This window comes from Vidua macroura, chromosome 11 (genome assembly GCF_024509145.1).
Source record: "Vidua macroura isolate BioBank_ID:100142 chromosome 11, ASM2450914v1, whole genome shotgun sequence".
NCBI lineage: Eukaryota > Metazoa > Chordata > Aves > Passeriformes > Viduidae > Vidua > Vidua macroura.
The window spans coordinates 22,782,766-22,809,293 of NC_071581.1; the positions used below are offsets into that span (position 1 = coordinate 22,782,766).

General features: G+C 51.8%; 1 protein-coding gene across 1 annotated transcript in view; it reads left to right on the forward strand.

The window, feature by feature from the left end:
- ZFHX3 (zinc finger homeobox 3) overlaps positions 1 to 26,528 on the forward strand; it is a 447,971-nt gene that overhangs the window by 396,372 nt on the left and 25,071 nt on the right. The window contains 1 exon segment of the mRNA XM_053987325.1: positions 20,858 to 20,965. Coding sequence (XP_053843300.1) covers positions 20,858 to 20,965 — 108 coding nt within the window.

A 26,528-nucleotide genomic window follows, 5' to 3' on the forward strand; every position in this document is an offset into this window, starting at 1 on the left:
CTCCTCCATGGTCACAGGGGGAAGCTTTTGGTTCTGCTGTAGTTTCACATTGCTTTAATGGTCACTGAAATCCAGCAAAAGTGTTTATAGCAGGCATGGATCATGGTGGCTACATTCAGTTGGCTCCTTCAGAAGGCTGAGGACATGAGGATAGTCCAGCGGTTTGAGAAACTTTTAGGAGTCTTTTCTTTCCTGGTATTGCCCTGTAACATGATTTCTAACTGTTCCCTCCTTGCATCCTTTCTCCCACCTGCATTTTGGAGAGCCCCATTCCCATCCCAGCAGCATCTCTCTGTCCTTTTCCATTTGGGACACCACAGGGCTGTTCAGGTCTGGGTCAACAGAATGCAGGAATTAAGTTGGTTCTCTTTAATATCTGGCAGAAGGAGATTTCCTTTGTGGTGTTTTTTTGGTGGTTTTTTTTTGGTTTTTGGTTTTGTTTTTTGGGGGGTTTTTTTTGGGTTTTTTTGGGGTTTTTTAAAATTTTTTTCGAGTTGGTTTTGAGTTTAAAGTCAAGAGCATTTGTGCCTTAGCTCCGCTTTGACCAACCAGCAACAAAGAGATAATCTTGAAAGGATATGAAAGGTTTAATCATTTTAATTTTGTTTTTATTAAAGTTGGTTGTGACTTTTTTTCCTGTGCCCCTGTAAAGGGGGGCTGTAACAGAAACCCACCCAAAGCCCCAGCATGTGGTTCGTGCAGCGGGAGGCGCCTGCGGAAGGAAGCGCTGGGCTGGGAGCACGCGGCAGCAGCACCCGGCCGTGGCAGGAATCTCAGAAACTCCATCCCACTCCAGCCACCACTTGGCCTGGGAGCTCATGGCTTTCATTAAGCAGAAAGAGAGGAAGCTCTGACAGCTGACTCGTTCTAGGATGTTTTTCTTGTTTGACTGCATCTTAAAGCCCTTTCCACTTAGGAAAAGTAAAGGAGGAAGTATCACCAGATGCTGCAGTACAACACTCTGAGGCTCCCGGTCCCTCTTCTTCTCTGCTTTTTCTCTGTATTCAAGCAAACTCCAGAGGCAGACTGAAGCCCAGCAGTCAGAGCTCAGTATCTCCCTGAGCTCTGTTTCCCTTGGGACTCAAGAATGGCATTCCTGTCTCTTGGTACTCTGTCCCTGAAGCTCTGCTGTTGATGCCCAGGGCATGGTGGTCACTGCACCTTCTGCTTCTCTTCCCTGTTTCTCTTTTGCCCTTTCTCCTGCACAATTTAGAATAGGGAACTGTTCTCCTGAGGACTTGGAGGTGGTTGTTGCAGTGGTGCAGGTTAAAGACTGAGGGTCTCTCCCTGTGAGGGGTGAATCAGTAAAGCTTTGAAGACATTGCAGGTAGTGCAGCATGGTCCCAGGGTGTGTTGGAGCAGGTGAGATGTCCATGAGAGTGACATGGGATTCACACTGACAGCAAACTGGCCTCTTGGTGAAGGTCCCATCAGTGTAGCTGTGCTGCTTCTGTCCCACACTCGCCCCTGCTCAGGTGCTGTGTCTGACCCAAAGCCCTGCTTTGATCTTCTGGTGCCATGAAGAAAAAGAAACCCTCCAAAATCTTAGACACATTCTCCAGCAATTGTTCCTCCACTTTTAGCCCTGATTTATGATGTTTCTCTCACAGCCTCTGTTGCAGCAGCTCATGCCCAGCACCTTCCCACAGGTCTGACTCCTGTACCCATTGCTGCGCTTCTGTTTTCTCCCTTGCTGTGGTACTGGGCTTCAAATTAAGTATCTCTGTAACAAACATGCCTCCTCCTGTGTTCCCGGGTTAATGAGTTGAAAGAGTTGCCTGGCTGCTGTGCTCCTCTTGGTGCATTAGTTTGGAGTCTCTTCTTTTGTTCCAATGCTGACCTGAACTGAGAGGGGCAGGAGCTTCAGCACAGAGTTCTGATGGTACCTCAGGACCTTTTTCCCTGCTGACGTGCCCAGTGACACCCTGGCTGGGGACAGTGGCAGAAAGAAAAGGTCAGTCACGTTCAGCTGGGCACAGGCTCAGTGTTCAGAGGCAGCAAGGGTGTTTGACTGGTTTGTGAGGAAGCAGTGGAGCAGGTGAGACCTGGAGCAGCACGCTGATGTGCCTTCCCGTTTGGAAGGTGAGTTTGAAGGCTGCTGCCACCAAACATGCCCATTTGGAGTTACAGGCTTCACTGTCCCATGTGAAAGATCCATTTGTTTGTAAAAGCTGATACAAGGGTCATGCTCAGCACTGTAAGAGAATGTCCTTGCACCTCCCCCTCTTCAGGGAATATCCTTGCAGGGCACCAGCTCCTTTCCTGGTTGTTCCTGCCCTGTCCCCACCGTGGTTCTCATAGTTCATTCTGCTCCAGGAGCACATGTCTGATGGTCTTTAACTGGCAGAACTGAGGGAGGAGCCCCCTGCTACCCAAACTCACCATGCAAACCCAGTACACTGCCCAAAATGAGAGAGTTCAGAGGAGACATTGTGAGAATAGGAAGTGCTCTCCTCCACCTCTAATCTGTAGGTTGTGGATTTAATTGCAAGAGATGTACAGCTTGGGTTATGGAATGGGTTCCTTTTTTTCTGTATGAGCCACAGGCAAAATGAGATTCCATACATTATCAGGGGGATGATTTGTGAAACAAGGCTTTGCAGCAGCTGGCTCAGGCTGGCACTGAGCCCCGGCCTGGCCCGCTCCAGCATCCCCCCAGCTGTGGTGTGCACGTTGGACCACTCTGCTGTGTCCCTGCTCTGGTCTTGTGTTAGCCTCTACTTCTGAAATGCACTTGCTTCCTGTCCCTGCTGCGAGGCCTATTGATCCTCTGGTGATGACATTAACGTCCTCAGAACTGCCTGGGAAGGAGCTACCACATGCATTTATTTTTCCACTAAAACTCTAAGATTGGCTAATAACGTGCCTGTCAGCACCAGTGTCCTGCCTGCTCTGACTGCTTCAGAGGGAAGTCTGGGGGCCCATAAACAAATAATAACCTACCCAAAGTGAGGTCTCATCCTTGTTCCTACCAAAATTCAGTTCATGCCCTTAAGCAAGAGGGTTTCTCTTTCATCTAAATACTCAGTTTGCTTTTCCGAGTTGCACATCTTGATGCCTTTGCCATGTATTTTTTTTTGACCTCAATGATTTCTTGAGGCCACAAGTTCCAAAGGTTAATTGAGAGCTGTATGAGAAATTATTATCCATATTTGCTTCCAATTTGCATTTTTTTCCCTTTTCCGTGTCAGTCCTTCCAGGAGTGGTGAGTGAGAGAAGCAGTGTTGGTCTGACTCTACTGAACCTTCACTTGTATGCTCCTGTGAAGGCCACCTTCAGCTCAAAGAGCCTGAGCCCCCTCCTCCTCTGTACTTCCTCCTACCCCTTTTCAGGCTTTTCATTCATGTGTAGTCACTTCATTAAATAAATAGCAGTGGTTTGGGTTTTCTGGTTCTGTTCTACACAGGTGTTTTCTCCCCTGTCAGCGTGTCAGGTGCAGGTTTCCCCTGGTCTGCAGGGATGTGCTGGCCTCTCCACACGGTGCACCCCGGCCATCCCCACTCAGTGCCCTCCATGCCCCACCCTGGGGCCCCGAACTCCTAAATCTCAGTGTTGCTCTGGGATGGTGCTTGTGGGGCCCTGCATGGCCCCCCATCACCCGCCAGGGTTAGGGTCAGGGCAGCCTAACCACCAGGGGCACAGCCCAATGGGACTTCCCATCTCTGTGTTCATGTGTGCAGGCGCTGCTGCACCTCGTCTGGGAACAGCTCTTGCATTTGGTTACCAATTAAGCTGAAGGATTCTGGCCTTTTCCGTCCCCTTTTCATGGTGATGAAGGTTGAATTAGGGCTGAGTGTTTGGGATTGTTCCTTGGCCTCCAGTGCTGCTTTGCTGCCTCCTTTGTGGCCAAACAATGGGATTAATTTGGCCTTTGCCAGCCATGCTCAGCGCCCGTTCCACTTCACTTGCGCAGCCACCTCTCCCTTCCACAGCACCCACTCCTGGCTCCTCCTGCTCTCTGTGTGTGTGGCGTGGAGGGTCACTCGTGGTTTGTTTTGTGTTGGCCTGGCAGGGTCAGGGGCCTGCTGGTCTCCTCCTGCTCCAAAGCACCTGCCAGGAGAGGTGACCACCCCTTGCCAGGAGAGGTGACCACCCCTTGCCTTGCCAGGAGAGGTGACCACCCATTGCCAGGAGAGGTGACCACCCCTTGCCTTGCCAGGAGAGGTGACCACCCCTTGCCTTGCCAGGAGAGGTGACCACCCCTTGCCTGGAGAGGTGACCACCCCTTGCCTTGCCAGGAGAGGTGACCACCCCTTGCCTGGAGAGGTGACCACCCCTTGCCTTGCCAGGAGAGGTGACCACCCCTTGCCAGGCGAGCCCGTCCCTCCCCGGCCGTGCGGGGCAGCACAGCCCCTTCCCTCTGCACAAATTGGCAAGGACGAACCTTGTCACGTCCAGCGCGGCGCTCACGGGCGCCTGCCTCCGAGGGGTAATCATGCAGGCATAAATTCGGAAAGTTGCTAAGCTATGAGCAGTCTTATGAGCATTAAAAGTGTCCTCTTTGCCAGAAAGGTCATTCATAACTTGGCTGCGCCGCTGATGTACAGTCAGTGATATTGATTGATTAATGTATAAAAAGCACCAAATCCATTTGCTTCTGTGAAAGAGAATAAAGTGCAGTCGACTCTCTCTTTATTTTCACCTCATCCTTTTGTTTGAAGGACGTTTTTTTTTCTCTTTTTGTTTTGCCAGCTAGGTTTAAGGGGGTTACAAAAAGCCAGTTTCTGCCAAGTAATGCGTTCACAAAGGGAACATTGATTCACATCAGTGTCGCTTGAATTACCCTTAAAGGTTTGCCAAGGAGTTGTTCTTATATTAACCTTCTGTTCATCAAAGACGAAATAAATAAATAAGTCATAAAATCAGCTTCACTGCTCCTGCTGGAGTTGGATGCAAAACAGGAATTTCTCATGTTTGGAATTTGTGCTCCAGGTGCTGCACCTTGGCCCCTCTCCCCAGGCTCTTGGCCTTTTCCCTCCTGCAGAGCTGTTCGCCCAAGGCCCCAGTCTGAGCTGGGATGAGTGTTGATGGTTTTAGGGAGGGGGGCTCCTGCAGGGGAATATTTTCAGAAGGATGTTGTATAAAAAGTTCATTTAATCATTGCAAGCATAACTAGAATGATTTCTGTACAGGACAATGAGGCCCAAGGCATTCTGCCCTGGCCAGGGTTGGCATTCTTCTCATTCAGCCAAGGTCTTGTTTGTTTTTCTGGACTTATTGGGCCACTGGTAATTAATTATGTGGTGTTGTCATTTTCCTCTAGTTAATTCTGGGAGGTACCTTGGTACCCATGGAGCTCCGTGCAACAGCATCTCTCCTTCCCCTCTCTCAGGATGCACTGGCATTGTCCGTGTCCGTCCCAAAGTGCCCTTGTCCCCTGTGTGGGCAGCGAGGGGCAGCAGGTGTCTGTTCCTTTGCTAGGATGGCTGGCCTGTGAGTCCCAGAGATGGCTGTCCTCTGCAGCAGGAGCTCTGTTGCTTTTCTTCAGGGATGTTTAACCAAATCTCTGCATCTTCACTCAGTCCCTGTTCCAAAACTGTGCAGTGCTGTTTAGTGATATTTCTTCTCTAGAGCAGGAGTTTCATTGCCTTCTGCATGTCAGGCAGCTGTGCCCATCACACTTAGCCAGCAAACACAGAGCTTGGAAATCAACTCCCCTTGGAAACATCTCTGCACGAGGTGTCCCCACCTGACTGTCATAACCCACCAGCCCCAGATCAAGAGCCCGTGGCAGCCCTTTGCAGCCCGTGTCATTTCAGATAACCTGGGCCATCCTGCCACAAGGGATGCCCTCTCTCTTGGTTTCCAGCCTGGCTACATCTGGTGGGCTCCTCGGCTCCTGAAGCACTGGCTGGAGCCACAGAGGAGCTCAGCTCCTGAGTTCTGCTGAGACCTGTGGAAGCACTGTGCTGGCTGCAGCATGAGCAGCCTGAAGTGCCCGTGGTCACATGCACCAGTGGTGTTCTGGTGGTGCTCTGCACTAGTGCATGAGCCCGCGGGTACCTGAGGTCCCTCCAACCTCCTCAGTGCTGCCCACATGGCACTTCTGTTCCAGCATCTCTTACTGGTGAAGAACGATGGCGATTACCCTGCCAGCTGTGAGGGTACGTGCTGGGGTGAGCACCAAAAATGGCAGCGTGCAGGATCCCTGCAGGATGTTCCTCCCACGTGTGTCTCTGCCTCCTGTGCCTGCGTGGTGCATGTGCTGTGCTGGGCCCTGGACCTTGTGCTGCCCGTTCCACATCCCCAAGGGGCAAACCACCCAGGCACGGTGACAGCAGGGCATGGCACCTCACGCCCCCAGGAAGAGCCTTTTCCCCCGTGACTGCTGTACAATCTGAAAGGAGAATCATCCTATTTTTTAATCTTTTTCTCTGATTGTGGGAGCACTGCAGCCGGCCGAGGCCCCCTCCCCCTCTGGCGAGGCACTGAGGATTGGATCAGATGATACGGAGTGTGCATGCTGAGAATGAATCCATTTTCTCTCCTCCATCTCCCCAGAATAAATTAGAATTTGCCTGATTTAATAAAATGGCTTCATCTCTCTGCCATCTTTCCTATCTCCCATGTGCTCCATCCCCACCCCCACTGCAGCAGAACAGATCTGGCCTGTGTCGGGTCCCGCTCGGGGGGTTGGTCAGCGCTGCCGCTCCGCCTGCCCGCGCCTCTGGCCAGGACAGCGCAGGATTTGTCCCCGTGCCTCCCTTTCCTCACTGTCCAAGGCGGTGGCTGTAATTGCTGTAGAGATCAGTGTCGTTTGTCCATCCGTGTGAAGCTCGCCAGGGCTGTGACTGCCATGCAGAGTGTTTGGGGCCAGGGAGGGGCTGGGCACGGGCCCTGCACAGCCCGGATTTGCCCCAGCGCCTTGCTCTGTGAGGAGCACGTGTGTGTGTGAGAGCTGAGCGCCGCCGCAGAGCCCAAGGAGGTGGCCAAATTTAGGTGGCTTCACTACAGCCAAACCTTTTTCTCTTGCCTGGATCTGGTGCTTTAATTCCTGTTCCTCGGCTGATTTTTTCCTTTCTGTTCTGACACTAATTGCACCAGGCGCATTGGGAGTGGCGGCTGCTGAGCGGTACCAGCTAAATGTTAAGAAAGGTTTTAAAAACAGACTGAACTCTTCCTTAATGAGGCTCAATCGTGCTCTCCTCCGGGTGGTTTTGTTTTGCTGATCTGTCAGTTTTTCAAGGATTTAATTGCACTTTTTTCATATTAGTCTTTGAAATGGGGCTAAGCAGCTTTCTCTAAAATGCAACACAAAAAGGAGAGATGCTTCCCTATTTTCTTGCTTTGCTTTCATCACTCCAGGATCATCATCTGCCACTGGCACCAGGGACCCCTCAGTGATAAAGAATAAAACATGTGAGAGCACAAGTGAAGGGCAGGCTGCACTGCTGTGGTGGCCCCACATCTGGAAACCCTTGCCAGTGGTTCCCTTTGCCTCCTGGCTCCTCCTGCTGTCTCCAGTTGGGTCACTACTCATGCTAATCCTGGAAGACTTTCCTAGTGCTGAGTTTGAAGGGAAAGCAGGAGGCAAAGGCTGAACTGGCTTGTCCAATGTAGCTCATTTCTGGCAGAAATGACACAAAAATGAGTCAGAGACAAGCAGTGCTACAATGCTCTAGAAATGGTCATAGCCTCCTAGAGCAGTGGAGCTTGGCAGAGCCTCTGGAGGCCTCTGAGCCCCGGCCCTGCTCAGAGACAGGCCAGCCAGAGCTGTCTCTGCTGGGGTCTGAAGCATCTCCAAGGTGTGGAGACCCCTCCCAGCCTCTCTGGGTGCCAGTGTCCAGCTGCTACAGCGCTGGGAGTCCAGGGCAGGGGATGCCAAGCAGATGCTGCTGGGCTGGGAGGGGGCAGGAGAGAGCAGGCAGATGTATCCGTGAGGCTATTATCTTTATGGCGTAGAGAAAGCATGTTTGAAGCAATCAGCAAGGAATTCTTAATGGCTTCACTTCCTCTGCCCTCGTGCTCTCCTCACGGGACAGGTTGCACAGCAGCCAGGGCTGCGCAGGCGCCGCCCCGCACGCACTGCTTTTACCCAGTGCTTTGTTTTGCAGAGATGCACAAAGCTGCTGCTGAGTTTCCTGAGGGTGCTGATGAACAGCAGAGCAGTGAGAGAGCTCCAAGCCACCCAGTAGTGACTCTCCTTCCTTAGCCTGCAGTTTATTTTTACGTCTCTTTGCAATTACGTTTCTTATTTTTCCACTTTTTCTTCCTTTCCTCTAGCTTTGTTTCTTTTCCTTCTTCTTCTTTTTTCATGTTTATCCCTTAAATATTTCAGTCTCTTATTCCTAATCTCAGCATAACAAAGCCTGTATTCTTTTCTTGTTTCGATGTGTGCCTGCCTCCCTATGAGCTCCCAGCACACCTCTCATGAGGATGTAAAATCTAAGAACCAGATCTTTGAGATTTCAAAATAAAATAAAAGTAAACTCTGCTTTAAAAACACTTTAGCAGGAAAGCCAGGCTAATTGTAAATCAATGAGTCTTAAAATGCAGCATTGATCTCCAGTTAGAAGTTTGAAGGGGAAAGCAGTAATTACTGTACTGAAGGTAGATTTTTTTTTTTTCTCTTAGCAAGTTCTGGGCAGAAGGAAGGCTCATTAGGGCAGCACTTCAGAATCTGAGTAATTAGTTTAAAAAGTACTTTTGTGGTGTTATTCCCATGGCTAGAAATTATTGGAGTCTTCACAGATTTATAGTTCTGCTCTGATAAAGTTTGATTTATTATTGTGTTTGGTGGGGAAGATCCTTCCTACGGTCACCTGGGTGAAGATCCGGAGTGGGAATCAGGCCAGGAAGAATTGCTGTGGGTATGTGGGGCCTCTTGCCAGCAGGGGAACCTCAGCAGGATGGGATTTGAGCTCTTTGTGAACATACTCTCTGGCTAGTACCCCACAAGAAAACAGAGCAGACATCTAGGAATCAGAACAGAGGCTCTTACTCCTTGTGAACATCATGGGTCTCCTGTCCAGTTACCTGCAAGCTCCTTCTTGCTCGTGGGGGAAATGGCTCAGATCTCTGAGTCCTTGTCATGCCATGACCAGCTCTGTGCTGTGTCATTGGGCATCCCCTGTGCCACCCTGCTCAGGGAAGCAGGACTGGTCTGCCAAGGCTCACGTAAGTCTGTGGCATTTCTCCATGGGTTTTCCAGCTAATTCCTCCCATAAGCAGTGAGAGAGGAATTAGCTGGAAAACTCTGCTCTCCTTTTCCAGGCTGAGGCAGAGGAAGTGGCTGCAAGCACCACCTGGGATGTGGGTGCAGCCTCATGTGACATGGTCTGCATTTGCTCTGGGAGCTGGGATAGGGTAGAAGTACCCAGGGCTTATTGTTTCCTAACAAAATTATGCTAATTTGGGGAACTGACCCTAGAATTAGCATTAATCCATGTGCAGGAAGGCTTTGCAGCATGGCTGGTGAGCCCATCTGTCCTTGGGGAGCAGGTTTGTGCTCCTGCCAATCTCCCCAGTGTGTTAAATTGGGATAGTTGCACAGTCTGACTTTTCAATCCCATACCTCTGGCTGTGGCTGTTCCTACTCACCAGACTCAATAAATATTTTCACAGAAATGATTCAGTTTGCAGGGACTGTCATAGATCTGATTCTGCACGGGGGGGAAAGGGGAAGGTCTCTGGAGGCAGAAAACCCTTGTGTGGCAGAAAGCCTGCTGGGAAGTCAGCTCAAGAAGAATTAGAAACCCTTTAAATAAATGCTTACTTGACACGACTCTGTCTCCCCCAGTCTAACAAGCAGGGAAGCGAATGGCAGCCGCTGGCCAGAAATTGATTGCATTAATTGATATGCCAATAAGAGAGCTTGTTACATCCGCCATTGGTTAGGAGGCCGGCTAACAAGTCCCGCTGATCAATGGAACCAATAAAGATTTCATCCATTAATGAGCAACATGGTAATTAATGTTATCCATAAACCAATTAGCCTGGGTAGCTAATGTGCTGGTTAGCACAGTGAGTGGTGGAGCCGTGGGTGGGCACAGGCCAGCTGGTGCACAGGGGACATCATCACCCCGCTGCTGTGGAGGGGACATCACCTTCCCAGTGTGGACAGGGCATCCCCTCTCCAGTGCGACCACGGGGCTCGGAACCACAGCTAGCTCACTCTGGGCCTCCCAAAGCAAGGGGGCTGGGAGGGTGGCTGGTGGGATCGCTCACATTGCTGGGAAGGGGCTTCTCTAGATTTTCAAGGCACTTTCAATTATTTCTTTCGCTTTTTGGAACCTTTGTGTAACCTTTCATGCTTCTTTCACACTTCTTAAATGTTTTTGGCGATGCACAGGTTTCTGTAACTTGTGTTCCGTGGTGTAAGGCAGCGTTTGGGTTCTTGCTGTGTCCCTGGGAAGCTGCTGGAACCCCTCGACCCGCCACTGACCGCAGATGCTGCTGTGCACAGCCCTGCACTGGGCTATCCCACACCACCAGTACCAGTAACGATGCTAACACAGGTAACACAGCATGTAGGTTGAAGGATGCTGCCTAAATCCACTTGTCAGGGGCTTGCCCCAAGTGCCAGCACCACTGTGGCATCAGGACTGCCCACAGGTATCAGGACAGGAGGTGCAGGAGCAGCCCCAGGCCCTGGGCAGCATCAGTCCCACAGGCTCCACTGTGGAGTTACCTTGGATTGTTGGATATTGACCCTGGGAGACCCCTTGTGGATTCCCTAATTGAAAATTAATACCAGATCAATGCCGTGGGCAATTTGCATATTGATCATAAACAACTTTGAAGGCACCGAGTGCGTGTTGGATCGATGCTCTCTCGCGCAGGCTGCAGGGAGCGCGGCCTCGCACCGTCCTGCCGGCCGAGTTCCGCTGGGGCGGGGATGGTTTGTGCCACACTGGGGGCACCCCATGGGGTTCACAGCCTTTTCCTGTGGCTCCCCTTGGACAGGGAGGGAGGGGATGGGCTGTTTGTTCGCTTATTTTAAACCAAATGGCTCCAGAGGCATCCCAGAGAGCAGGGAACGCCACCCTGTCCTGGGCACACAGCCCTCCCTCTGCACCTGCCACGAGCAGCCTGACACTTTCAATAGAGGTTTCCAAAAGTAGAGGTGCTGTTTTTCTGAGGACACCAGGAGGAAACTCAGCGGTGATTTTTCCCTGGCATTTTCATCTTACATTTGCTCTGTGAGGGCAGTATTTAGACCCTTCTCTCTCTGCTTAGGACATTCACCAGTTATTTCGGAATGGTTTTGTGCTGAAGGGAGCAAATATTTTATATCAGACTCAAAAAAACCCCTAAAAACTTAATCTGAAAATCTATAACTTCGGCACAGAGGGATTCCTGTGGGCATGGAGATAAAAACGTTTGGACAGGCACTGCATTGCCTGCCCCTCCACACACGTGTGCAACACAAGGCAATGCCTCAGACCTGGCAGGGGAACCACCTCTGGCCTGGCCGTAGACAGAGCACAGGGAGCAGAGAGAGGGCAGGACTGGAAACCCGCACCCCAAAGTTGCCACTTATTTTCGGAGCAGCCGGCAGCTGCAGGAAGTCGCTGTGCATCTGATTAGCGCGTTACGGGGCTTTCATTGACTCGGCTCTGTGTGCTGATGAACTGGGGCTGGGCACAGGCGCCCGTAATTGAGATAAATAAATTCTTATCACAGGCCCCTGCTGGAGTCACCACCTGTGCATGCGCCTTGCTCCAGGTTCCAGGAGTGGATCCGGTCTCCAGAGCACCTGACGTGCCCTTGTTAGTGGGAAGGAGCCAGGCTCAGGGGCTGCAGGCACTAAGCACCATCCCAGGGTGGCTGAAAGGCTCTGTCCGCCCAGTCCACTGGCGTGGCCCACCTCTGCTACCTCCCTGCTTGGCCACAGGCTGGCAGCTTGAGAGCCATCAGTGCCCTCACGTCTCACTGGGAGCTGCTCTGTGCTCCTCCCTTTTTCTTGATCCTCTGTGTTTCACCTGGGAGCTGGAGCAGCCATTCTCCCTTGCTACCTGAGATCTGATGACAAGTGGAAGATCTTTCCCCAATGTGTGTCGGGAGATGTGGGCGTCACAGGGGAAAGGGTTTTGTGATGATGCAAAAAAAACAAGAATGAAGGTGTAGTTTCCTTGAAAAAGAAACCCATCTGCTGTTTAAAATTAAAAGGAAAAAACAAGGGAGTCCAGGGTCAGCAGGGCCCTGCAGCTCACGGTGGTACAAGGCTGGGGTGGGCAGCCCGTCCCCCTGAGCGGGGCTCTGCTGGGCTCCCCTGGCTGCTCGCAGCCCCTGTGGTTTTGCCCGTTCTCGGGCCGTGGACAGGCTGGCCCCGTGAGCACGTGCAGTGGTGGGGAGGTGAGTGGAAAGGCTTCACTTGACATTCCCTGACCTCCGGGTGCAGCTGAGTGCTGGAGAGCCAGCGCTGAAATTGCAGTCGCTTTCAATTACCCGAAGCCAGGGGAGGTGGAGGAAAAGGGGCTGTTGGCTCCAGGAAGCTGAAGTCGCTGCTGCTGAAAGCTCGTTAGTACAAGGGGAAAAGCAATTAATGACGTTTTGCCAGTGCCACTAACCCAAACCCAGGGAGGAACAATCCAGGCCAGGCTGCGGCCGTGCCTGCCGTGCAGGTGATGTGGGACCCGTCAAGCATGCCCTCAAGGACAGCCCCATGGCTGCAGAGCTGTGGGGTGTCTCCCCTCCCTGTTCTCAGCAAGAGTTTGTTGTGCATTCGGGAGCTCACTTGCATTACCTGCTCCCTCCTGTGCACCAGCCCAAGTGGGGTTTGGTGTGGCAGAGCTCTCAGGGTGCTGGCAGAGGGAATGAACACTCCGCTGACAGGACTTGGAAGTGGGGCTGTGTCTTTGAGGGACTGCCTCGCTGCCATGGCCTCTGTTATTCTGCAGTGAAGTGAGACCATGACAATTCACACCAAAAACTTTGGTACTGCAGCTCTACCAGGCCGTTTTTTCTGCCTGGTGAACCTGCACAGGCATTGCCCTTGTGGTACCGAAGCGTCTGTCCAGCCTGCTGGGTGTATTTGCCCTGTCCTTCTCGGGGCTCCTGGGCATGCTCAACCCTTAACTCTGAAGTGCCTTGCTCCCCTGCCCTGAATCAGCCCCACCACTCCACTCCACTGCCCCATGTCTGTGTTGGGAACTTGTGGTCCGACAGGCTGCTGGGGTATTTCAGTGGTTCATAAACCTGGGCACTGCAGTCATGACTTTCCCAAGTTTTTAGCTGAGCTTAAAAGAACTCCAAACATGCTGAGATTGGGAAATGGTTGGGGAGGGGGAGAAAGAGGGTCAGCAAGACATTAATTAAATTTTTCTTGGAGCAATACCATGGAGAGGGAGAACAGAGCAGGAGTTGTATATTTTAAAAAAATATACTAAACAGAAAGAGGACATTTTAGTGTTTCATTTAAGTGTGGTTTGTGAGGATGATGGGTTAAGGTTGTTGGGAGCTCTCCTGTGCATATTCAGCCCCTAAGGCTAAGCATGAATTAATTATAGCTCATTTTTGTTACAGTTACAGTGTTCTCAAGATGTACCTTGCTGCAAAGTTGCTAAAGTTGGCTATTAACTTCAGCTTGGCATCAGCACTGATTTGTTTGTGGATCTCCACAGCTTTTCTGAAGTGAGCCTATATTCCCAGTGAGCACAAAGCATCTCTTGCTCTACTGGCACAGTCTGGTGAGGGCCTGCAGTGCTCTTCTCCCAAGAAGCACATGACAGGACAAGGGGAGATGGCCTCAAGTTGTGCCAGGGGAGGTTTAGGTCATGTATTGGGAAAATTCCTTCTTGGAAAGAGCTGTCCACCCCTGGCACAGCCTACCCAGGGCAGCGGTAGAGTCGCCGTCTCTGGCAGGATTTAAAACCTGTGTGGATGCGGTACTTGGGGACGTGGGTCGTTGGAAGCCTTGACAGTGCTGGAGGAACAGTGGGACTCAGTGATCTTAGAGGGCTTTTCCAACCCAAATGGTTCCATGATTCTACAAAAGCTGCCATTGTCTGCTCGAGTAGTTCCACCATGTGTTTTTAGCAGAAGGCCAGGGTTGCCTTCCCTCACAAAGTGGGTCTGGGCACCCGTTCCCCGGGCACCTTTCCTGTGCTCCTGCCTTGTCACCTCTGCCATCCAGCTCCTCCATCTTCTTCCTCCCACTGGTCCCTTTGTCTCTGGACCCTTGTCCTGAAGGTCTCTGTGTGGAGACCGCTCTGTCCTCTCCCTGCAGACCTGGAGCTGGAGATGGGCTCTTTTGTTTTGCTGTTTGATCTGTGTTTGTGTTTTTGCATGCATCTCCTTTCCAGCTGATTCCAGTTTGGAGCTAGGTTAAACTGTGCAAAATACTGTTTAAAAGAAAAAGAGAAAGGAACTTGTCAAGATGCATTTGTTAGAGCACATTTAAAATGAAACAGAATTGAAGGTAGTTTTTGTCCAAGAAAGGGGAGGCTGAAAAGCCGTCAAGCCGCAGGAGAAAGCCCCTCCTTTGTTGTCCTCCTGACATTGAAGTGTAATTTTTCATGGTTATTTGGACTGGAAAATGGGGGGAAAGGGAGAGATGGGCTTGCGATTATTTCCCATAAATGACAACACAATCACATCACGCTCCACTACAAACATGCTCAAGGAATTTGCCTTTTTTTATGTTTCATGTGTGAAAATAACAGCAACCTTTCTAGTCCTACTGAAATTAAAGGGGGTAAGTCCCTGTTGGGTTTCACTGGCTTAAAACATAACCCAGTTTGCAAAAAACATGCACAGCCTTGTTCCCAGGGAGTGGGAGAATGGTGATGTTCTCCCAGGAAAGGGGCTCTTGGTTGTGCATGCTCCATCCCTGGGTGTGTTCAAGGCCAGGTTTGATGGGCTTGGAGCAACCTGGTCTAGTGGAAGGTGTCCCTGCTTTTATGTCAGGGGTTTGGAGCAAGATGGTCTTGAAGGTCCCTCCCAAGCCAAAACAATTCTGTGACTCTCTGATGTCTGTGTCAGCTGAGCACGCCATAGTCAGCAGTTTCTGTTTGTCAGTGAAAGCAGCAGAGATGCTCTGGCCATGCTCTGGAGTGGAGCTGTCTGGGAAATAAGTGTCATTAAACCAAGGAACATGTAGTATTATATTGTCTTCCTGCAGCCCTTTGTCAGGTGGAACTCATCCACCAGCTCTGCATCCAGGATGGAGCTCCGTGGGGCATTCCCCTCGTAACCTTGCTTAGTGCTGCCTTTGCACTGCTTGGAATCCTGCTTTTCCTTTCAGGAAAACAGTAGGAGTGAGCAAGCTGATGTAGAGTAATCCCGTCAGGAGCTGGCACAGATGGAGTTGCAGCACATACATGCAGGGGTGGGAGCTGGGCTCACACCCCCATCTGGGCTCTCTCTCTGCTCTGTTACTGCAGCAGAGTGCGCTGGGCCAGGGGCGTGGTGTGAGCTGGGACTGCCCCCCCTGTGCCTCCTGCAGACCCTTCCTGAGCAGCTGCTCAGGGGCAGCTGAGCTCATCCTGGGCTTCCAGGATGTAGGGGGGCATTGACCCACTCCGGACCTCCCTCCTCCTGCATATGGGCTCAAACCTCTCTAGACTGGACCAGGGCGGCTCAGCTTTATACCAGGGACAGCAGTTGGGCTGTGGGTCAGCTTTATACCAGGGACAGCAGTCGGGCTGTGGGTCAGCTTTATACCAGGGACAGCATTTCAGCTGTGGGTCAGGTTTATACCAGGAACAGCAGTTGGGCTGTGGGTCAGGTTTATCCCAAGGACAGCAGTTGGGCTGTGGGTCAGGTTTATACCAGGGACAGCAGTTGGGCTGTGGGTCAGGTTTATCCCAAGGACAGCAGTTGGGCTGTGGGTCAGGTTTATCCCAAGGACAGCAGTTGGGCTGTGAGTCAGGTTTATCCCAAGGACAGCATTTCAGCTGTGGGTCAGCTTTATACCAGGGACAGCATTTCAGCTGTGGGTCAGGTTTATACCAGGGGCAGCAGTTGGGCTGTGGGTCAGCTTTATACCAGGGACAGCATTTCAGCTGTGGGTCAGGTTTATACCAGGGGCAGCAGTTGGGCTGTGGCTCAGTGGTGCTGGGCCCGGTTCAGCCAGCCCTCACCTCCCCGACAGCCGTGGCATGCAGCCAGCCAGGGCTCAGGCCTGTCTTTCTGTCAGCTTTTTTGGCTACTTTTCCTGAAAAAGGGAGCGTCACAAATTCTTTTTGTTCCAAAGGAGAGACCCTGTGTACAATTAAAACTTGTTTCTGGTAAACCTCATTCCAGGAAAGATGAGCTTTTAACAAAAGGCTTTTGACAGCTGCAGGGTATTTCATTTTTTTAATGCCGAATGAAAAATCAATACATTTTTCTAGGTTATACATATTCAGAACAGGCTTGATATTTCCATTATAATGGAAAATGGGTGTCTGCACATCTCGCCTGTCAGAGCTGCACCGCCACATTTTCCAAGCCACTGCTAAATATTTCAAACCTGATTTGATTGTGGTTCATGACAGCTAATGTTTCTCAGCTCTCAAGCCTGCCGGAGGGTGGAGAGGCAGCGCACGCTCTTTCCCATGCCTACATTTTCGCCACCCCAGAAATGCCCTTTATCCCTTCGGATAAGAGATCTGGGTTTGTTAAGGGAAACCTGGCTGGGAGAGGAAGAGGTGAGAGGCTGAGCTGTTCAAGCTGGTCTGGATCCCATCAGCATTTGCCGACTGCTCCAGCTCTCAAACTTCCTGGGTCTGGGAAGGGACAGACCTCAGTGGTGTGATCCTGTGCAATTGCATGCGGCAGTTTGGGTACATTTTGGTGTGTGACTGAGTCAGAGGTTCCCTGACCTCTGCAGAAGTCAGATACTTGTGATTTTCCAGACTCTTCTTCTGCTCTTCCCCCTCCTTCCTCCCCCCGTCCCTGCTCCCCGCTTAGTGAATGGTTTAATTTTAAATTAAAAGGAAATACTGCTCTCTAAAATGATTTATTCATGAAGGAAGCAAAGACTCTGCCTAGGATTTTGTGTGGGGCAGGTGGACTGAGATGGAAGAGCAGCTCCTTTGGCTCCAGAGCACTTTTTGCTCTCTGTGTTGACCTGAGCCCTGGCAGTGGGAAAATTCATTTTAAAAGTTATTAATAAACCACCATGGACTCAGGGCACTCTGGCATAGGAACCCGTGCACAGTGTGTGCTGTTTGGGTTTCCCAGGGACATGATTCCCCCATACAAATCCCACAGCAGCAGCTCTTGCACCTCTGAAGTCCGAACAGAATGTGCATCTTTGGGGAGGAGGGATCAGGTGGTAGCAAAAAGGTCATGGTGGTTTGGAAGTAAGTTCCCTACGTGTTGCTGGCCACTGCTCGTTCAGCCTCAGGAGCTGGTCTTGGGGTGGTCTGCACACCCTGCTGCAGGTGGGTCCTGTGGGCCGTGTCACGAGGATGGAGGTGGGCTCTGGTCAGGTCAGTGGCTCCAGTTTGCAGTGGCGATGGAAGCTCCTTGTGGTGTGCAGTGGATTGAGGGCAGGAGCAGACCTTTCCCTACCAGACGTGCTGCTGGCCTGTTCTCAGAGAAGGATGCCCCAGAGGAGCACAGGGGAGGGATGGTTGGGTGCCTTGACACGGGTGTTTGCTTTCCAGACCTGCCCCGCAGCCTGGAGCTGCCGCTGGGGCTCAACAGCCGCCGAGCTGCCTGCAGAGAGCGTGGGCACCGACCTTCCAGGAGCAGGGCCCTGGCTGCTTTCGCTGCCAGTGCTGAGCTCTGCTTGGTGGAGGCTGGGTCAGACATGGGTGTGAGCGCTGGAGGCGAGTTCCCAGCGGGTCAGAGCCCCCTCAGTGCACAGAGCCAGCTCGGGTGGGGTGCCTGTCCCCAGCGTCCCTGGGCCCAGTGACAACAAGGGTGGCTGTGCCACCAGCCAGACCGAGCACGGTGAGCACAGCAGCTTCAGCCTTCTGCTGGAAGGGGATCACGGCAGATGGAGTTTGTGCTTCCCCCTCCCCAGGGCTCTGTGCCAGAGGCCCTGGCAGCAAGGAGCTGAGCAGGGATGGGACAAGGACCCACCCAAGCTGGTTCAGAGTCTCCCTGGGTACATGTCTAAGACTCTGCTCCCTTCCCATCCTGCTTCAGAAAAATTACTTTTCAGAAAAAAGCTCAGGGTGGAGCAGGAGGAGGGTTTGCAGCTGGATCTGCTCCCTGCCCTCTGCCTAGCAGGGGGTGTTGAGAGTTTGTGTCCTCAGAGGGGAGCGCTCCCGGGGCAGGACTGTGGAGTGCTCATTGCCGGAGATGTGCGGGCTCAGTCCAGGCTGGTGGTGGATGGACATGAGGAGCTGCAGCCCCAGCCGTGCTGGGGACTTGCTGTTTGTAGCCTTGTTTTTTAATCATTTTCTCCCCGTTATTGGTATTCATAGCTCACATTTTTCCGGTTACTGTCAGCCTGGGCTTTCATCCATTTTAAAGAGCTATTTTTTCCCTTGTTGATGATGATGATGGTATAAAGACAGATGGTGTAACTGCTTATGAATGTCCTATTTTATTCTCCTCGAACCAGACAGCACACTGGAAGACACGTATTATTTCCACATGCTCAGGTTAGAGCCCAGACAGCGGCTGAGCCTGGCTCGCCCTTCCTCTTCCTCCCATGCCGATGCTGACACCTCCGGGTCGCAGCTGGGAGTGCCGCTGCGCCAGGCGCCCTTTGTTGTGCAGCCGGCCGGGGGCTCGGGGCTGGGGGCTCGGGGCTAGGGGCTCGGGGCTGGGGGCTGGGGCTGGGGGATCTGGGCTGGGGTCTGGGGCTGGGGGATCTGGGCTGGGGGATCTGGGCTGGGGATCTGGGCTGGGGGATCTGGGCTGGGGTCTGGGGCTGGGGGATTTGGGCTGGGGGATCTGGGCTGGGGGCTCGGGGCTGGGGGCTTGGGGCTCGGGGATCTGGGCTGGGGCTGGGGTCTGGGGCTGGGGGATCTGGGCTGGGGGATCTGGGCTGGGGTCTGGGGCTGGGGGATCTGGGCTGGGGGATCTGGGCTGGGGGCTCAGGGCTGGGGGATCTGGGCTGGGGCTCTGGGCTGGGGGCCCAGGGCTGGGGTCTCAGGGCTGGGGGATCTGGGCTGGGGCTGGGGTCTGGGGCTGGGGGATCTGGACTGGGGCTCTGGGCTGGGGGCTGGGGCTGGGGGCTCGGGGCTGGGGGATCTGGGCTGGGGGATCTGGGCTTGGGGGGTCGGGGCTGGGGGATCTGGGCTGGGGGCTCAGGGCTGGGGGCTGGGGCTGGGGGATCTGGACTGGGGCTCTGGGCTGGGGGCTGGGGCTGGGCAATGGGGGCCCGGGGCCAGGGCAGTGGGTGATGGGCTGCAGGCCATGGGCAGTGGGGGCCATCTCCTCACACTGTCCAGGAGGCCTCGGAGTGCCCGAGCCAGCAAAGAATGGTTAAAATGCTTATTTAAATTAAATATACAAACCCATTACCAAAGGTTTTTAATAAAACCAGCTAAAATCTGCTTCCACAGCAGCTGCCCCAGCTGAAGGGACACCCTCACCCTGTGTGAAGTGGTTTGAAAGCACCAGGGTGGTGGGGTTGGGGTGTGGATGGTTTGTTGTGGTTTTTCCCTAGAGTGGAAAAAAGATTGGAATTTTAATTTCTGAAATGTAAACCCAGCTGCTGGTCTCACAGCCCTTCTCCCAGCAAACTTGAGCACTCAGCTCACATGGCAGACTGCCCATCTCACCCCTCCACCAGTGATATGTGTCTTTCTACATGTGGGATGCCTTTGTCAGCACTGCCACCCATCTCCCCTCTCACTCCCAATTTAGGCTGTCATATCTTCAAACAGCACTGCTGAGTATCTGCAAGCTGCTAATATATACTTTTAATCTGAATTTCTAGCCCTGTCTTTGTTAGGAGGAGGATGGGGGTTGGTGCTTGAACCCGTTAGGTGGTTCAGGTAAATTGCAGGGTTGCGTGGGTCCCCGAGGTTTACCATGACCACATAATGTGAGTTAAAATTCTAAACTATCCTGCCTAAAAATGGGTATAATGGCCTAAAAGTGCCTCTTTTAGCCCAGTGGTGGGGTAACCCCTGTTAGTTACAGGACTGTACATTAATACCCATAGTAGTAGATGATAATGTGGCTGTTACACCCTGGTGTAAGGGGGCTGACAGCCACAGCACTGTCACTCCCAGTCACTCCCAGTCACTCCCAGTCCCACCTGACGAGGTGCCTTGGAGTGGAGCTGCCCCACACCAGGTGGACAAAACTCTGTGCCCATTCTGTTGTTATGGGCTGGACCATGGTGCTCTGTGTTTTGTTCTGAGCTTTCAGCACTTCACTGAGTGTTTCCTCCGTGCTTTTGCACCTGCATGGTGCTGCCCGGGTTTGCAGGCTCTTCCCCTTGCTGGGATGAAGGCAAGGCTGCCACACGTTCCTCCTGTGCCTCGTGTCTGGGCTGGGGCTGCAGCAGACCAAGCTGCTCCGAGCTTGGTCTGAGCAGGAGGGATGTCATTAGTCTGCAGTGGCCTCTGGCATCTTGGTGACCAGGGTCAGGACTGCACCCTGTCACTGGGTCTGAAGAACTTGAGATGGGGATGAGGAGGAAGGATGAGGCTGAAGGTGCTGGAGGCTCTGGTCACTCCCTCATGCTTCTGTAATCCCTGATATGGCTGGGTAGAACCTTGTTGTGTAGAGAACCATGTCACTCTACACGACACCTCAGGGGACCTCAGCAGCTCCAGGTGGTAGAAGTAGGCGAGGTTCTTCGTTTTGTCTTCATCTCTCAGTTCTTTACAGTTTCTGTCTTGACCAATAAGCAAGTGCTTATGCCAGGTGTGCTGGGAGAGCACTGGGTGATGTTGATTACCTGCCATCCAACACTTGTGCACAGCCTTAGCTGTTGCTCTTACTCTTGGCAGCTACCTATTCTTCTGTACTGCCTTCCAAGTCTGTGTCACACTTTCTGCTTTTCTTGTTTCAGAAGAGCCCAGTGAAGATGTGGAAGGGCCCAATGAAACAACCGGCGATGCTGAGGAACCTGCCAAGGAGCAAGAGAGTGGAGGGGACAAGGACCAGAGTAAATGGACAGGTATGATTCTGTGATTTAGCAGAGCTGGTGTTTGCTCCCTCATTTTCTTCAAATCCAGGAAGGGGAGGTGGAAAAAACAGTGGTCCACAAAACCCTTTTAGCTGACCACAACGTGGCAGTGTCAGCGTGACATAAGTGTCATCCTCTGTGAAGGCTTTGGGTGTGGCTGCTTGACATACTCGTGGTTGTGGTGGGTCAGGCTGGCTCTGGGCCTGGACCCGGGCAGTGGGGATCAACAGCTGGGAGAGGAGGGGGGAGAAGGGGACGACCCCTCCTGCCAGCAGCCAGCACATGGTTGGATTAAGCATATCATTTGAGGATTCTATGATTGTCCCACTCTGGAGAGGGCCACCCATCTTCCACCCTCATCTGGTCCTTGCTGCCTGCTCCAGCCTGGGTCCAGAACCCGAGGTGCTGAAGGTGGCATTCATTTTCCTTGGCCCAGCACACGGCAGTTCTGGCTCCAGGTCCCATTTGGTTGGCAGGCAGTGTTGGTCAGTGCAATGCCTCAGAAGCCCACAGAAACCCTTCTTCCAGGCAGCCCTCTCCTGCTGCCTTCATGGTTGCCTCTTGGTGAGCCCCAGACAAAGATACTTCATCTTATGTTGTCTTCCAAAATGGAATGTGGTATTTCACCTCCACAGTTGCAGTCTCAGCCCATCTCAGCCTCAGTCAATGGAAGATGTGTCCCAGCTGGTGAAGAGAGCAAGCTGGGCCCTTGGGCTGTTGAAGTTCCTGCTCTCACTGTGGGCTGTGCTCGCTGAGGTTGCTCTGTGTGTTCCTTCCAATCACATACTGATTCTTAACCTGGAAATGCAATTTGGCTTGGCTGTAGGTGGTTTTAGTCTCAGTTCATTGTGTGGGATTGTGTGATGCTGAGCACAACCATTTTGTGGAGTGTCACAGACAGATGTAAGTATTGTTTATTGATTAAATCTCTTCAGGGGTAAATAGGGCTCTTTGCCCAAACCTGAAGCACTTGAAAAGGCTGATCTGTGTGCAAAGATTATATCTCAAAATATGTAAGGAAAAATGAGGAGCCTACTTTTTAAACCCTCTTCTGTCCAGAAACCCTGAATCTGGATTGTTTAATTTCTTCACCCTACCATTGAAATTCCTAACCCAGTGTTTGTGAGCCAAGGGGCAGATCAAAAACGGGAGAGCTCCATGGGGCCTGCAAAGGGAGCTGTGTGGGGAGGACACAGAGCAGGCGTGTGAGCCCATGGAGCATGGGACCAGCCTTGTGTGAGCCAAGGTGTGTGTGATGGGCTGGTGCTGAGCTCAGGCTGCTTCCAAACATGTAACACCACTGCCCTGGACTTTAAAGCCAGATTGTGTTACCAATTGTTGCTGTCCAGCCCGTGTGCAAAGTAGGCACCACACCTTGCTCTTGTTTCTGCTCGTGTCCCTCGAGGAACATGACTGTGTTGACAGTCCTCCTGGACCTCAGAGACGGGAAGGAGCAGAAGCTGGGTCAGGTTATACTGAGAGCCCCAGAAGAGAAGTGTGCAGGGACACGAAAACCCAGTGCCAGTGGAGCCGTGAGCAGGGAGGGGAGCGGGCAGTACCGGGAACTCTCCTTGGAGGAGGAGGAGGCCGCTGACACAGAGCAGGAGGGGGAGGCTGTGACCACAGTGCCATAAAGAACATGAAGCCTTCTCTGCATTTGCCCTCACTGAGCAGAGCAGCACAGCCTGCATCAGCAGCAGCCTGGGGACAGCCTGTCCCCCAGCCCAGGAATGGGCTGCAGAGTGCTTGGTGATGCTGAAGGGTGTCCCTGGCCTGCTGCACTGTACCTGGGTGCTGGGACACAGTGCCTGCAGCACAGCCAGCTGCTCTCTCTGGTGCTCTGCAGAGGAGAGGGGAGGTTGGCAAGGGACAGACACGGGGCTTGTCCCTGGCTGAAGGAGTGGCTGGGGAACTGTACACCTGCCATCTCTGCCCCAGATTTTCCCGGGAATTGACCAAACAACTGTTTGTAAGTGCTGATGGGAAGATAATGAGATGAGGAACAGTCGACACAGATTTGTCAAGAACAAATCATGTCAACACGACCCAATTTCCCTTCATGTGAAGAAGGTCCTGTTTGGAGACAGTGTCTCCTTGGGAAGGCTTTCGATGCCACTTTTCAGGACAGGCTGAAATGAAGCAGAGACATAGCAGTGTAGGTGACAATACTGTACCACTGGTGGGTTTCTTGAGTACTGGAAAGCTCTCCATTCCTGAGCTGGGGTGTTGGGGAGGCCTGGGCAGCAATTTCAGAAAGCCCAAACATCAGGAACAGCCCATAACAGTGCAACATCAGTCAGGAGGAGAAAATGGAATGAACAGGCTTATTTAACACGAAAGAAGAGCAAAGAGGAGGACAAGATAAGTCTTGTGTATGAAATGCTTCTGAAAGAAAGGAAAGTATTTGTTCTCCATGTTGAGGATACAGACACAAAGAGCTTAAGTTGAAGGGAGAAAGACTGATGTTAGATAACACATTTTTAAAAGTCCTCCTCTACAGCCTGTGGCTTAAGCACTGGAGTGGGTTTTTTGGGAAGGTTCCTCAGAGGTCATTCAAGAAAATTAGAGGAGCTGCCATTGGGAATAAGGCAGGCTCAGTCTGTCCTGCTTTGGATGGACTGGCTGACCTTAGGAAAAGCCTCTGAGCTAGGTGTGAAGATGGAGATGGGAGCAGGAGAGGTGTGGGCTGAAAGCCAGTGATGGGGCATGTGGAAGGGGACAGACTTTTTTGCTGCTCACCACCTGCAATTTGATCGTTATGTTCCTCAGCAATTTACTCCCCTTTGTGCTTCAGTTTCCTCACTGCACAGGGGATTTATTTCTTCCACTTTCTTAAAGGATTGCAAGATCTGCAACAAGACACTGAGTTCTTTGTCCATCTCCCTGCCCCAGCCCAGGGGCGAGTGCACCACAGTCGGTGCAGGGGTTAGTGTCAGCACCAAGGGGAAAACCTCTGTTCTCACTGTAAACTTGTCAAAGTGTCTCAACTGCAAAATAAATGTATTGATTAATTCTTTGTATTTATTTTAAAATGCAATAATGTGAAGCAGAAACATTTTTTTAGGTGATACTTTTCAATTGAATATACTTGGGGAAACCTCCATCCCATAGAAGGACCCATTGGATCTTGATTTTTACAGAAATCTCTGTCATTTCTGGAAGGTTCTGGAAGATGGCAGTGCCTCCACACTGGACCAGGGAGTTGCTGTGTGCCTGATGACTCAGTGTTAGACATTATCTTGTCATGGCTAATGTGAGATTCACCACAAGCAAACCAGCAAGGGGGAAAGGAATTGTGGCTGATCCCAATTCCATGTTTAAGGCAGGATGTAGATGATGGATACTCAGCTGAAGCCCTGCTCACTGCAGTACAAGGCCTCTCAGATTTGAAGTGGTGCTGGTTCATGTCTCTGATGGAGAACCCCATCACCAGCAGTGACCCAGCTACCAGAGGCTTCCTTAATGCACTGTCCGTTGGGTACACGATGAATATCAGGGGTTTTTCCACAAAAACAAGAAACAAAGTCTGCTTAAAATATAGATTGAAATGAAATCTTTCTGGAGGACTAGCCTGAAGGGCTTTTATTTTTGTTAATGATTTTTTTTTTCTTTCTTTCTTTTTTTTTTTGTCCGTGATGCTCACCTAACAGAGCAATTAGTGCAATGGACCGTCCCTGATTCGAATCCGTGGTAGATTGCTATTAAAGGAAGTATTAATGGGCTGCTGAGAGCTGGGAAATTGTTGCAGAAAAGTGTGTTTATGGAGTATGGTGCTGGCAGGCATGATTTCAATTGGATTTGACATGTTTAACATAAATGTATACTGCACAGCTCCTGCAGTTTATGAATAATTCCTACAGGCCGACTGCCTTTCTAATTACTGAAATTGAAAAAAACAGGTCAGGCACATCCTGACGGAAATCTATTCCTGCTCCTCCCCCCGGCTGCTTTTTGCTGCTTTTTTTTAAATATCTGGCGTTTGTGGAGCACTTAATGGCCGGGATGTTCTGGGGGCCTGAGAGGCTGGGAGGAAGGGGGCGAGGGGCACGATGGAGCCACTCAGCACTGGCGCCTGAGCGAGGGAAACCAGGGAGAGGGGATGGGAGAGAAGGACTGGGAGTTGCCTGCAACTGTGTTTTTCCAAGGATATGTGAAGCACAAAAGGCTCCTGGGTGGCAGCCCCAGCCCACAAACATGGCTGGGCTGGGTGGCTCCATGCAGCTGCTGGCTGAGCTCCGGGCATGCTGGGCTCTGGAGGTGCTGCAGGAACCGAAGTGGGCTGCAGGAGAGGTCTGTGGTGCCAAGCAAAGCCCCACTTCTGGGAGCCACTGGTGCTGCTTGGCATCTCATAGAGGCATCTGCTGGGTGTTTCATGTTCATATGGAGCAAGGCAGGGAAGTCTGGTGGCCGCTGAAGCTTCTGGATATGAATATTTAATTGTAATTCAGCTGTGGGTACTCGCTGCAGGTGGGAAGGTATGACACAGCATTAGAAAAACTAATTATTCAGCCATTTTTGGGTCTGTGAAGCAGCAGTGAGCATGGGTGCAGAGTGTACCGAGCATGGGACATTTACCTGTCAGCTGAATTACTGTCAAATACAGAGCTGAGAAATGCTGCAGAGCAACAGGTAGTGCACAGGCCTGATAGTGTGGCTACAGCAGCTGATTGGAATGGAAGTTCCTTCAGGGAATGGGGAATTAAACAGACAGTGTTTGAGGAGGAAATGTTGGCTGTGTGTTACTGAGGAGGTGGCAGTGCTGCAGTAGCTCTGGGTGCCCCAAGCCCTTCCCGAGCAGTCCATGTGGGCTCTGGCCATTCCTGCATCAAGGCAGTTTCTGGAGAATGGATGAAACAGATAAACGAGCCTTGGATTTCAAGAGACACACAGGTGCTGTAAGGGCACAGGGGGCAGAAGCCTTGGGCATTGATGGCACAGTAGCACAGTAGCAGCTCCCACTGGTCCGAGGACTTGTGGAGCTGAGTGATGGCTCCAAGAACACACTGAGGTGATTTGAGGAAGGAGGCACCACCTCCTTCAAAATACAGAATGCTGTTCTCCATCAGCACAGTTCCCTGGTATCGTTGAGAACTTCCCCAGGCCAGCGGCTGGACTTCATGGCAAGGAGATTTTTGGAGGCTGGTGGTGTTTAAATCAATGGCAATAGCAGAAACCCCACTGTAAATTTCTAGGGCAAGTGGCAAGCTGGTTTACGGAATGCAGGGAGATGAGAACCTCTGGCTTACGGAAAGCAGCATGAATTAATAATCATTTAATTGGCTTTTCCATTATGTTGCTTGGTTGGGAGATGGAAGTTTAGATGAAGGGGCTGTCAGTGATACTTCAGCTAAAAGAATCTGATGGGTAGGAGGTGGGTGGTGACTTCCTTCCCACCAGGATGGAGAGCAGCAGTTCAGGGGATCCGTGCTGGCTTTGCCTCTGGAACCAGCAAAGGAAAGGCCCCCACTTGCAAGGAAGTGCCCATCTCACCTCTGGAATATACCCAGGGAGGATCTCTCCTCTGAAAAGCAGAAGCTGCTGAGAAGAGCGAGAT